Source organism: Herpailurus yagouaroundi, unplaced genomic scaffold, assembly GCF_014898765.1.
Source record: "Herpailurus yagouaroundi ecotype Mexico unplaced genomic scaffold, PumYag 164, whole genome shotgun sequence".
In the NCBI taxonomy this organism is placed as follows: Eukaryota; Metazoa; Chordata; class Mammalia; order Carnivora; family Felidae; genus Herpailurus; species Herpailurus yagouaroundi.
The window spans coordinates 11,573,684-11,587,280 of NW_024412405.1; the positions used below are offsets into that span (position 1 = coordinate 11,573,684).

The window sequence follows — 13,597 nt, forward strand, 5'->3', positions numbered from 1 at the left end:
TCATTAAGATACGAAACTAAAACTATTCAAGCAGAATTACATACAATTTCGTTAATTAAAATGGCATTTTAACAAAATCACCTTTTTCGGTCTTCCGTAAGGAGAGAAGGAAACATCTATACAGATATGTGTGTGTGAGTAGATGTATATGTGAGCTTCTACTACAGGAAATGAGGCATTTCAAGCAAAAGGAATGACATGATAAAGGTACACAGAGGTCACACTGAATAGCACACTTGGGAAAGAAAGGACTCTCTCCTAACTAGTATATCAAGAATAACAGTAGCAGGAAAGAGCACTCTGAGGGAAGGTGGAGGATACAGAAAAAAGGAACCGTAACGGGGAAGCATTTGAATTTTTTCATTAAGCAACAGAAAACTAATGACTGTGAAAACAATCAAACATATACAAGGACAGCATAGATAATTCTGACATATAAATTCTGACCAGACTGAGAACAAAGCCAGTCAACTGAACCAAGTATTCATGCACCAAAACTGGTGACTTTCTCAGTGTCGCACCTCTTTAAGGAGAAACTGTATTTGTATTTCAAATTTCGCTCCCCCCCCAAAAAAAAAAAAAAAATCAAGCAATGTGATGCTACTCACATTTCTGTTAACCAGAAAAAAGTGTGTTAAGTTCTGAAGCTGGAAAAAGTGATAGCCCAATCAAGATATTTCAAGGAAGAAAACAAAACAAAAAAAAAAAGAACACAGAAAATTATAGCCCTCCAGGCTCAAAATGAAACACTAATTAGAGATAACATGTATCTTAGAAGATAAAGAATTTGGTGAATGTGCCTTAAGTACTATAATTTAAGGTTAGTAAAGAAATTTGAAAGAGAAATCTATTACAAGAACATTTGAATTGTTTAAATATCAGAAAGAAGTCTCTGAAATATGTAAGAATGGCTTTCTGAATACGATGAAATTCAAGGTTCTTTTTTCATGTTCCCATTCAGTTACAGCTTCCACCAAGAAATATCCCAACACACATGCTTCTAGAAAATCAAAATTAATTTGTCTGATAACTGATAGGATTACAGTCACTGGAAGTCAACACACATAAAAAAATAATAATAAAACATTAAATGGGAAAGACAAATGGATGAAAGTGTGATATTAAATAGCATAAAATTAGGTACTATCAGATATAATAAGATAAAACTTGTCACAAAATTAATTTTTTAAATTCATTTATAATTTTTTTATGGGAGTACAGAACAGAACTTGCTGACAAGCTATCTAAGACATAAACTGTAAACATAAGTAGTTAATGACTTTGATCAACTGCATAGCATCATTTGACATAATATCAACTTTCAGAGGTCTTATACCAAAACAACCATGGGGGGGCCAACTTGGAAAAACTTTCGGATTGAGATAAATGAGCCAGGAACAAATAAAATGCGTGCGCATGCACACACACACACACACACACACACACACACACACACACAGGAATAAAGTGTCCTGAAGACAACACTTGTTATTAATTTTGTAAATTCTGATAATTACCCTAAACAATCTAGTAGCTCTTGCGTCTGGAATAAAATACAAATGTCTTGTAGTCACTTTAAATTCCCTTCAGAAATCATATTACAAACTAGTATTCCCATCATATGATAAAGTCTCCATTTTAATAAAAAACGTGATTTCCCAGCTAATTATCTAATTAGACATACTTCGTTACAAAGACATTATTTTTAATCAAAATCAAATTAATCTCCAAAACGCAAAATTCTGTCACTCTTAAAGATATTCACGCCAATAAACTACAGGCTAAAAAAGTGATTTCAGGGGCGCCTGGGTGGCGCAGTCGGTTAAGCGTCCGACTTCAACCAGGTCACGATCTCGCGGTCCGTGAGTTCGAGCCCCGCGTCAGGCTCTGGGCTGATGGCTCAGAGCCTGGAGCCTGTTTCCGATTCTGTGTCTCCCTCTCTCTCTGACCCTCCCCCGTTCATGCTCTCTCTCTGTCCCAAAAATAAATAAACGTTGAAAAAAAAAATTAAAAAAGTGATTTCAAACACAAGTATCTTATACTTACACAAACTCAACAAATATTTACAACATTGGTCTGAAACGCATCTAGATACCATAAATTCTGCCATAATAAATGAAATCCAATCCCACAGTGTAATCTTATCATGTTGAAAAAAGAAGCAAGGTATAAAAAGTTACATATCACATGACCCTGGCTGATTCAGTCGGGATTCAGTCAGAATAGGAAATAGCTCTAGAAGGATGGAGAAGGGATCCTTAGAAGGGGAAGAAGTTGGGCAGGGGGTGTAAGAAGCTGGCATTTTGGTTCTTCAAGATCCACTTGACGCTTCCATGGGTTTTTGCTATAGTAATTTTTCAACTTTAAATTTGTGTTTTATGTACTTTTCTGAATGTGTATTTTAGCTTACAGCTTAAATAAAAGAAAAAGGGGAAGAAGGAATAAAAGCCACCAGTCCTCCTAGACCTTGACTAGAACAGAGGAAGTATGTCCCTAATGTCAAGAATTCCACCGGGAATGCAAGCTGGTGCAGCCACTCTGGAAAATAGTATGGAGGTTCCTTAAAAAACTAAAAATAGAACTACCCTACGACCCAGCAATTGCACTACTAGGCATTTATCTAAGGGATACAGGTGTGCCATTTCGAAGAGACACATGCACCCCCATGTTTACAGCAGCACTATCAACAATAGCCAAAGTATGGAAAGAGCCCAAATGTCCATCGATGGATGAATGGATAAAGAAGATGCAGTATATGTGTGTGTATATATATATATATGTATATGTATACACACATATATATATGTATATATATGTATACACACATATACAATGGAGTACTACTCGGCAATCAAAAAGAATGAAATCTTGCCATTTGCAACTATGTGGATGGAACTGGGAGAGTATTACACTAAGTGAAATTAGTCAATCAGAGAAAGACAAAAATCATATGACTTCACTCATATGAGGACTTTAAGAGACAAAACAGATGAACATAAGGGAAGGGAAACAAAAATAATATAAAAACAGGGAGGGGGACAAAACAGAAGAGACTCATGGAGAACAAACTGAGGGTTACGGGAGGGGTTGTAGGAGGGGGACTGGGCTAAATGGGTAAGGGGCACTAAGGAATCTGCTCCTGAAACCATTGTTGCACTATATGCTAACTAATTTGGATGTAAATTTGAAAAAATAAAAAATAAAACAAGTTAAAAGAAAAAAAAGAAAAGGAAAAAAAAAAAAAAAAAAAAAAGAAGAGTTCCAGGGTGGCAGCCTGACTTCTCAACCTCATCATGGTGGCAGTTCCTCTAGAAGCCAGGCTGGTTGGTCTAGTTCTGAGAGCCATTCCTGAAAGTTACTCTAGGGACCCTTCCTCCCTCCATCTCTTCCAAAGATTTGTAAGCACTTAATCCCTTTCTGTTTATCACACCCACAGCAGTTCTCTCAACAGCACATGAACCCTGACTAATACAGGTCACCAAGAGAGGTTAGGGGAAAAAACCCAAGTGAAATTTCCAATATGGAGTATTAACGGTAACAAAGCAGAAGGCCTAGACACTGACCATTAAATTACCCTGTTAGTTATCTGTCATTCCCAACACATGTCTTAGCACAAGCATAAACATGAAATCTTTAGGACTTTATGAAGTTGACTTGTAAGTTTCATGAAAACAAAAATGGGTGGGAGAAGAGGGTCAAGTATAGAGGCGTGGTGAGGAATGAAAAACAGTTACCTGGAGTCTCGTATTCATTTCCAAAAAATAAAAATTCTTCTTTGAGTCCACAAGGAATTCTACGGTTCCAGCAGAGGAATATTTTACTGCTTTGGCGAGAGCTACGGCTTGTTCTCCCATCGCTCTTCGAGTCTCAGAATCCAGAAAAATGCTGCCAGTACAGAAAGATTAATCAACATTTTGAACAAAAGTAATCTTTTGTGTGCACCGTATAAAAATTTTCTTAGAGTTTACTCAGGTATGATCTCTATCAATTTAAGATTTTATATTATATGCTTTACAAGTGTTTATAACATGTGCTTTTTGTGTTATTAAGCCTAACATGTTTAAATAAGTCAGCTTCAGATTTTTCATAAAACTAATATTTGAACTTTCCACATTATGCTGCAACTTCCATCAGTTTTAGCACAAGTAGTTGTTTCCAACTAGTAAAACTTAAACACATATATTCAAATTTTCGCAAGCTAAAATTGAGAGATGTGCCTTCAGTAAAAGGCGAAAGATTTATGCGATTTGAAGAGAAACCAGAGCATGAGATGTGCCTTCAGAAGAACACGTGTGGTGGATGAACTACCTTCTGGCATGTGTTACAGCACTGCCGACTGGGGCTATGAGATCAGTATTAATGAATCAACAACATGCATTTAGCAAGGTGTCTTTCAACAGGAACACACATAAAACAAGGTTATGTCAGGACATTTTCATCAAGGTTATGTAGGGATTAAAATGACCCAACTAGAGGCTCACAGAACGTAACTCTGGGTCTCCCCTAGGAACAATGCTTCAGTATTCACTAATTCAGTGTTCACAAGGACTCTATAAACATAACTACCACATATAACAAGAACTCATTGTACATCTAATAAATCCTCAAAACTTTTGTTTCACAATGCCAAAATAACCCTCCAGCAGGCAAATAAACCTGAAATGTCTTCAATAAACCGTAAAGTAAAAAATACTCAGAGCGATAAGCAACCTCATCACTGCACTCAAATAAAACACAGCAGTAAAGTCAAAATCTAGAAACTGAAACCTACATATTACACTTACTTTATTATTTCACAAATAATAATATACAAATACCTATCAAGCATAATGATCAGTTCCCATTTTGTTTGTTTTTGTTTTCTTTTTGGTTCCTATGGCTTTAAATTTTCCTTTTTTTCTCTCAATAAATAGGTGAGTTCAAACAAAAACTTACATTTCCAGAGAAAGAGAGAGAAATGAGACAAAAATAATGATTCAAGGTTCCTAGTCTGTGAAAAGTTTTTTCCCCCAGGTAAAACCTGAATGAATTTTAAATAAAAAATTAGTTATATTAGAAGCAATAAGAAGATAGCACCAAATTATAAAAGCAGTGTGTCAGAGACTACTATTATTCTACCAGGAATCCTTGTCCCCTTCTACACAACTAGAAGAATTTTAGCAGGACACACAGTTACTTATTTAAAAAAGACTTTTCCCGGGGTGCCTGGGTGGCTCAGGCATCCGACTTCGGCTCAGGTCATGATCTCACGGCTTGTGGGTTTGAGCCCTACATCAGTGTCCTGAAACCTGCTTCCGATTCTCTCTCTCTGCCCTTTCCCTGCACATGTGTGCGCGCGCTCCCTCTCTCTCTCTCTCTCTCTCTCTGTCTCTCTCTCAAAAATAAACATTAAAAATTAAAAAAAAAAAAGAGACTTTTCCCAACTTCCCAGCAAAGTGCCTAACTCCAGATCACCACCAAGTTAGCACGGGTAAATTTAGGGATCCTTCCTAAAGATACAGATAAACATTGCTTTTGCCTTTTCTTCTTCCTTCCCTCTTACATCCTGATCCTGGGCCATGAGACAGGGGTAGGCCATGTGCAGGCTGCAGTGGGCTGTTCTTCAAGCTAAGCGTCCCAAGAAAACAGAAGTGGAAGCTGGCAGTTTCCTAAGGCCCCTTCAGGCAGCATCACTTCTACACAGTCTATTGCTCAAACAGTCACAGAACACAAAACCAGGGGGAAGGTACACAGATCCCTACCCCTACTCCTCAACAGGAGAAGTGGCAAAAAACTTGGGAACCATGTTTTAAAACCACTATACTATACCATATATTTAAAAACCAGGGGCACCTGGGTGGCTCAGTCAGTTAAGCGCCCAACTTTAGCTCATGGCTCTTGAATTTGAACCCCACGACGGGCTCTATGATGACAGCTCAGAGCCTGGAGCCTGCTTCGGATTCTGTGTCTCCTCCTTTCTCTGCCCCTCCCCTGCTCATGCTCTGTCTCTCTCCTTAAAAAATAAATACACGTTAAAAGTAAATAAAAACCATTATAATTGAAGTAGGATTTGCTTTTTGCCATTACCCTGTGATTAAAAATCTGCTCATAGCCACATCTACTTTTTACAGAAACTATACACATATATCAAGGCACACTGGCTATGACAAAGTTATAATTGGCTATACTCCTTATCGCCTGGTTATTAAAAATAACAATGTACGCTCAAGTGGGATTTTTAAGGACTAAGAGACAACTTGGATATATACAAATACCAACCTAGCATCAAATTAGACATGAAGTTCCATGAAATTGCTATATTCAACACATCTAAAGGTGGCTTGGAGAAGTGCCTGAAAGAGTGCTGATAAATCAAGAAATCTCTAAAAATTATGCTCCAGAAGCCTCTTCATGGTAAGATAAATTTAAAAACTTCAGGATCAACTTTATGAAACTTTCACCAACAGAAGATCCTGGACATTCCACATGACTGGAAACACTAGCAGGATCTATTCCCTAGAAGCCTGTGGAAGTCATAGCTGGCTATCCACCCAACTCTCTCCTCTAACAAAACCCCACTTTTCTTTCCCAAGAACTCTCTCACGTGTCATGCACTAAGTACTGAGGAAGCTTAAGTGGCAAATTCTTAATTATAAAAATACACTTCAATAGAATCATACCATGTCTACCAAACTGCAATTAAAGCAATTTTATCCAGTAAAATGGGAAAGGAATGTAAGAAACAAAATCAGTCTGTTATAAATGCTCACTGAGAGAAACTCTTACCTGGGTGCTTCCTCCACCACTTTCTGATTTCTTCGCTGAATTGAGCATTCTCTTTCATTGAGCCACAAAGCATTCCCATGTTTATCACCTAAAACCTGACAGAGTACACCGCTTGAAAAATTATACTGCCAAACCTATAGAGTATGTGCCCAATTAACATTTTCACCATGCAACAACCATTGGTTTTTACCAAGCACACCTCACAAAACACATGTACCTCTCAAATATGTTTCTCTTTTGGTTGATGTTAATAGAGGAAAACTATTTACAACCCCAAAAACTCACTAAAATGTTTTAAAAGACTTGAGGAAAAAATTCTCATGTTACATTTCCAATGTACTAGGGGAAATACCACATCAATTGTACAAATTTTGTGAAGGAAACTGAGTGTCAATAAAGGGGAATATATGTTCTAGGTATCAGTGATGCTTTAGGAAAACCATGACTGTTATCACAAACATCGGTTTGTTTTTAACATCATTAAATACCTGTTGATCAAGAAATACTATCTTATTTATATCCAATATGTAGTCTGTTATTTATATATGGATGTTTTTATGTGCTTTTTTTTGTTATAGAAAGTGATAAAAAGTCTGGGGTTACCATGTAACACATTATGATTTTTCCCATTTGTAATACTGAAAAATGAGCTGGAACTGCCAGATAAAATAACAGGATAGCCAGTTGAATTTGAATTTTAAATAAACAACCAAAAATCTTAAAGAAAATAGGTCCCAAATACTTACTAGGACATACCTTCACTTCAAAACAAAAACCAGTTTATCTGAAATTCAAATTTAATATGTATCTTATCAGCTAAATCTGGTAACCCTAAAACATACTCTTGGTTAATATTTTTGGACAGAATGCTTGCTTTTAGGAACAGATTAATATATTTTCATGATTAAGAAGTAGATAACTATTATTGAATGCATATGTTAAGGTCACAGAAGTAAAAGCTACTCTAGAAGGCTTAGGCTAGGCAACAATTTTAACTCACTTCTCTGGGCAAGTCACTCTGTTTCCTTACGCATTATAAATAGCAGATAGCATCATCTTAATATTTTATATGGCTGCTGAAAATATAAAATCAAAAAAGATCATGGTTACAGCAAGTATAACAAACTATGAAATGAGTAGTTAACATATGAATGCAAACTTAATTTTTAGGAATAAAATCTATCTAAACCTTAAGAATGATCCAAGCAAAGGAAAACACTGCAGTAATTAAATGTCAAAAAATTTGGAATTTGATTTTTAAGACTCAAAGGTGGCTGCATGAAGCATACCTGAAAAATAGTTTAACACTAAATTTATTCTACTTCTTTTCATTCTAGTTGACAAGGGAGTGAAAGCAGACTTTGCGTCCAAGAAATTAACCCATAACCAAGAATTCTCAGAAATATTTCTAACTATAACATATTAGATTCATATATAGAATCACATCTATTTTTCCCTGAAGTCTGTGTAGTCGCCTGGTTCTTTTTATAAAGTCTTGTCATTTCCTAAGCATTCAACAAAAATAATTTGACAAGGATTTATTCCACTAAATAAATGAAGAAACTAAGTGACCCGACAATCTAAATAAAAAGTGCTTGTAAGGGAAGTTAATCCTTAAATCCATCATGAATTTTTTTTTTTAATGTAATCTCTACACCTAATGTGGGGCTCGAACTCAGGACCCTGAGATCAAGAGTTGCATGCTCCACTGACTGAGCCAGCCAGTTGCCCCCCATCATGATTTAAAAAAAAAAACAAAAAACTTTTAATATAGCCCTTTACCAATGCGCAGGTACTCAATGTGGAAAAATCTCCCAGAAATACTGCCTACTGAAAAGTGCTTCATACATATCTATATGCATGTAAGTGACATACATATCTATACTTCACAGTCCATGGCAGGATATTCAAAAAACAATAACAGTGCCTGCTTCTAGGGACAGAAACCAGGGGACTTGGAGACAAGGGTGAAAGGAATGCTCACTTTTCATTGAATGTCCCTTATAGTGTGCACAAATCACCTCATATAAATGCAAATTGAGGAAAATAAAAAACTTCCAAGCACAGATCAGATAGAGCAACATCTCTGTTACCTATTTAAGTAATTACTGTTACCTATTTAAAACACTTTCACCTGTGTTTAAAATTATCACCTAGATTATATGCCACAACTAATGAAAATAAAGGCTGATGTAGATATATAATTACTTAACACAACTTGACGAAGCTTTATAGAGTACTGGTAATGTAAAAGACATCGGCCTGGTTGTTGGAACCAAACGTGAATAAGACCTACTAACTGCCTTCAAGGACTTCTTGGTCTATTGGAAAAGTCAGACAAAGATAAAATAAATGGTCTTCTAATAGCACAAATAAGTGACAGATGAGGAATACAAAGAAGGAGGAATTAATTTTGCCTGTAAGATCTTACAGGAAGGACAGCCCAAGTATCTCCCCTAAATTACAGACTTAAATATACAACAGTCTACTTAGTACCTACACTTTGATATCTCAACTGTGATTTATCCAACATCACACCCTGATTTCCTCCCTAAAACATGCATCTCTCATAGTTTTTCCTTCCTCAGTAAAAGATAGTCCCAGTCTTCTAATTCCTCAGGCCCAAACCCTAAAGCCATCTTTGATGTCTTACACTTTTTCTTATACATCACATCTGATCTTTTAGAAAATCTAGTCTACCTTCACAGAGTATCCAGAATTCAATCACATTTCCTCACCTCCAATACCAACACCCTGGCCCAAGTTGCCATCATCTCTCACCAAGAATTACAACGACAAAAAAACTCCTATGAGAGCTCTCTACTTCAACTGCTGGTTTTCAAATACTAAATAAGAGCTGGGGCACCTGAGTGGCTCAATTAGTTAAGAATCAGACTCGGGGCGCCTGAGTGGCGCAGTCGGTTAAGCGTCCAACTCAGCCAGGTCACGATCTCGCGGTCCGTGAGTTCGAGCCCCGCGTCGGGCTCTGGGCTAATGGCTCAGAGCCTGGAGCCTGTTTCCGATTCTGTGTCTCCCTCTCTCTCTGCCCCTCCCCCGTTCATGCTCTGTCTCTCTCTGTCCCAAAAAAAATAAATAAACGTTGAAAAAAAAATTAAAAAAAAAAAAAAAAAGAATCAGACTCTTGGTTTCAGCTCAGGTAATGATCTCATGGTTAGTAAGTTTGAGTCCGGCATTGGGTTCTGTGCTGACAGCATGGAGCCTGCTTGAGATTCTGTCTCCTTCTCACTCTACCCCTCCCCCACTTGGTCTCTGTATCTTTCTCAAAAAAAAAAAAAAAAAAAAGAAAAAGTAACAGCCAATAAATACTGTGTGCCTAGCTTTTTTTTTTTTTTTAACCTTGCTGAAGGGGCTACTTATTGCAGTGTCATAGCCTTTCCTCCCATCATTGCAAGTTTGACAAGGAGGCGTCAAACTGTCTTTAAATACAGAGGTCTCTGCATCAGGAGAACAGCTTTTAATGAGCTGTACACAAGAAGTCTCATCCATAGCAGGGCCAAGTTTGAAAAAGAGATTCTGGTCTTGAAAGGAAGATGTTTATATTCTACTTATGGAAGGACATGATCATTAGGGCCTGAAGAATGGGTTGTGGTAGCTCCAAAGATGGCCTTCACATTCAACAATATATTAAAAGAACCATTCACCATGAGCAAGTGGAATTTATTCCAGGGATGCAAGGATGGTTCAATATTCACAAATTAATCAGTGTGATAACCACATTAACAAAATGAAAAAAAAAATCATATGATCATCTCAGCAGATACAGAAAAAGCATGACAAAATTCAACATCCATTCATGATAAAAACTCTTCAGGTGGGTTTAGAGGGAACGTACATCAGCATAATAAAGGCCAGATGCAAAAAATCCACAGCTAACACCATACTCAATGGTGAAAAATTAAGAACTTTTCTCAAAATCAAAAACAAGACAAGGATGCCCATTCTTGCCTCGTTTAGTCAACAAAATACTGTAAGTCCTAGCCACAGCAGTCAGGCAATGAAAGGCATCCAAACTGGTAAGGAAGAAGTTAAAATGTCACTATTTGCAGACACATGATACCATACATAGAAAATTCTAAAGACTCCACCAAAAACACTACTAGGAGTAATAAATGTATTCAGTAAAGGTGCAGGATACAAAATCAATATAGAGAAATCAGCCACATTTCCATATGATAATAATGAAATAGCAGAAAGAGAAATAAAGAAAACAATTCCATTTATAATTGCACTAAAAAGAATACAATACTTAGGAATAAAATAACCAAGAAGATGAAAGATCTTTACTCTGGAAACTATGAAATACTGATGAAAGAAACTGAAGATGTCGCAAACAAATGTAAAGCTATTCCATGCTCATGGACTGGAAGAATATTGTTAAGATATCCATAGTACACAAAGCCATCTACAAATTTAATGTAATCCCTACCAAAATACCAACAACATTCTTCACAGACTAAAAGCAAATAATCCCAAAATTTGTAGCCAAAGCAATTTTAAGAACAACAAAGCTTAAAGGTATCACCACCCCAGATTTCAAGATATACTACAAATAGTAATCAAAATAGTGTGGTACCGGCACAAAAACAAACACATAGATCAACAGAACCAACCAGAGTGCCCAGAAATAAACCCATGATTTTATGTCAGTTAATCTATGACAAAGGAGGCAAGAATATACGAGGGGGAAAAGATAGTGTCTTCAGTTAATGGTGTTGTGAAAACTGGACAACTATATGTAAAAGAATGAAACTAGATCACTTTTTTTTTTTAAGTTTATTTTGAGAGACAGTGAGAGAGAGCAAGGGCATGTGAGCTAGGGAGGGGCAGCGAGAGAATCCCAAGCAGGCTCCACACCGTAAGCACAGAGCCTGATGTGGGGCTCAATCTCACGAATCATGAGATCATGACCTGAGGTGAAAACTGAGCCACCCAGGCTCCCTGAAAATGGACCACTTTTTAACACCATACACAAAAATAAACTCCAAATGAATTAAAGACCAAAATGTGAGACATGAAACCATAAAAATTCTAGTAATTTCTCTGACATCGGCCACAGCAACATTTTTCTAGATATGTTCCCTAAGGCAAGGGAAACAAAAGCAAAAATAAACTATTGGGGCTACCACAAAATAAAAAGCTTTCACACAGCAAAGGAAACCATCAACAAGACAAAAAGACAACCTACTGATGGGAGAAGATATTTGCAAATGATATATCTAATAAGGGGTTAATATCCAAAATATATAAAGGACAGGGGCACCTGGCTGACTCAACTGGTGAAGCACGCAACTCTTGATGTAAGGGTTGTGAGTTCCAACCCCCCACTGGGAGTGAAGCTTATTAAAAATATATATGGGCGCCTGGAAGACTCAGTCAGTTGAGCGTCTAACTTCGGCTCGGGTTATGACTTCCTGGTTCATAAGCTCATGCCCCAAGTCAGACTTGCTGCTGTCAGCGCAGAGCCCACTTCAGATCCTCTGCCCTCCTCTCTCTGCCCCTGCCCCACTTGTTGTGTCTCTCTGTCTCTCTAACACTTAAAAAAACTTGTATAAAAATAAAAAATATATAAAAATCTATGACAACTACAGTATTTACTAGAACTAAACATAACATTACCATGTAATCCAGTAATATTTCTCCTCAGTATATCTGAAAGAATATATATGTCCATGAAAAGACACAGCAATTTATTCAGCATTAAAAAGCTGACAACAACCAGAAGACCCACCAACAAGAAAATGGATAAATTACAGGTTATTCAAACAATGAAATATCACAGAGCAATTTATTTTTTTATTCTGATTTATTTATTTTTTATTTTAGAAAGAGAGAGAGTACAAGCGAGAGAGAGGGGCAGAGAGAGAATCTTCGGCTCCACACTCAGCATGGAGCCTGATGCAGGGCTTGATCCCACGACCCTGGGATCATGACCTGAACCGAAATCAAGAGTCAGACGCTTGGCCAACTGGGCCACTCAGGTGCCCCTGCAGAACAATTTCTTAGAATGAATAAATAACATACAGCCTCATGGAAGAATCTCAAAGATATGATATTGTGTGAAAGAAGCCAAGTACGTATAACCAAATATATAGTGTATAATTTCATTTATATGAAGTTTAAGGACAAAAATAATCTGTGGTGTTAGAGGTCAGAACAGCAGGTACTTTGGTAGCAAAATGCAGGGATTGGCTGGGAAATGGTATGAAGAAATCTTCTAATGTCACAGAAATGTGCTATACATCTTATGTCTATCTATCTATCTATCCATCTCTCTATCTATCTGGATGGTTGCTATATAGGTTTCCATGTGTGCACAAGAATTTTATTGAAGCGTACACAAGATTTGTGGACTTTACTGAAGAGCTGTGTTATCTCAATTTATAACATGTAAAAACAAAAAACCAACAACAACAAAAAATCCTGCTAACTTCAGAAATAAATACACTATATTCAACGTTTTAAAACTACTAACTGATGGGGTGCATGGGTGGCTCAGTTGGTTAAGCGTCCGACTTTGGCTCAGGTCATGATCTCGTGGGTTGTTGGTTCAAGCCCAGCATCAGGCTCTGTGCTGACAGCTCAGGGCCTGGAGCCTGCTTCAGATTCTGTGTCTTCCTCTCTCTCTGCCCCTCCCCTGCCCATGCTCTGTCTCTCTCTCTCTCTCTCAAAAATAAACAAACATTAAAAAAAAAAAATGTTTAACTACTAACTATGTATGTTTGCACATTTTTCCCATTCTGGAAAATTTGAGGATCTAGATGAAGATTTTCTACTCATAAATAATATCTATGTAAAATGAAAATTAAACTTA

At 37.0% G+C, this 13,597-nt stretch overlaps 1 protein-coding gene across 7 annotated transcripts in view; it reads right to left on the minus strand.

Moving 5' to 3' along the window:
• The window catches only part of PCCA (propionyl-CoA carboxylase subunit alpha), a 418,320-nt gene that overhangs the window by 240,103 nt on the left and 164,620 nt on the right, over positions 1-13,597 (minus strand). For all 7 annotated transcript variants that reach the window (XM_040487139.1, XM_040487136.1, XM_040487140.1 and 4 more), the window contains 2 exons: positions 6,766-6,860; positions 3,735-3,885 (listed from right to left, as the gene is read on the minus strand). In XM_040487139.1, coding sequence (XP_040343073.1) covers positions 3,735-3,885; positions 6,766-6,860 — 246 coding nt within the window. The remainder of the gene's footprint in view (positions 1-3,734; positions 3,886-6,765; positions 6,861-13,597) is intronic.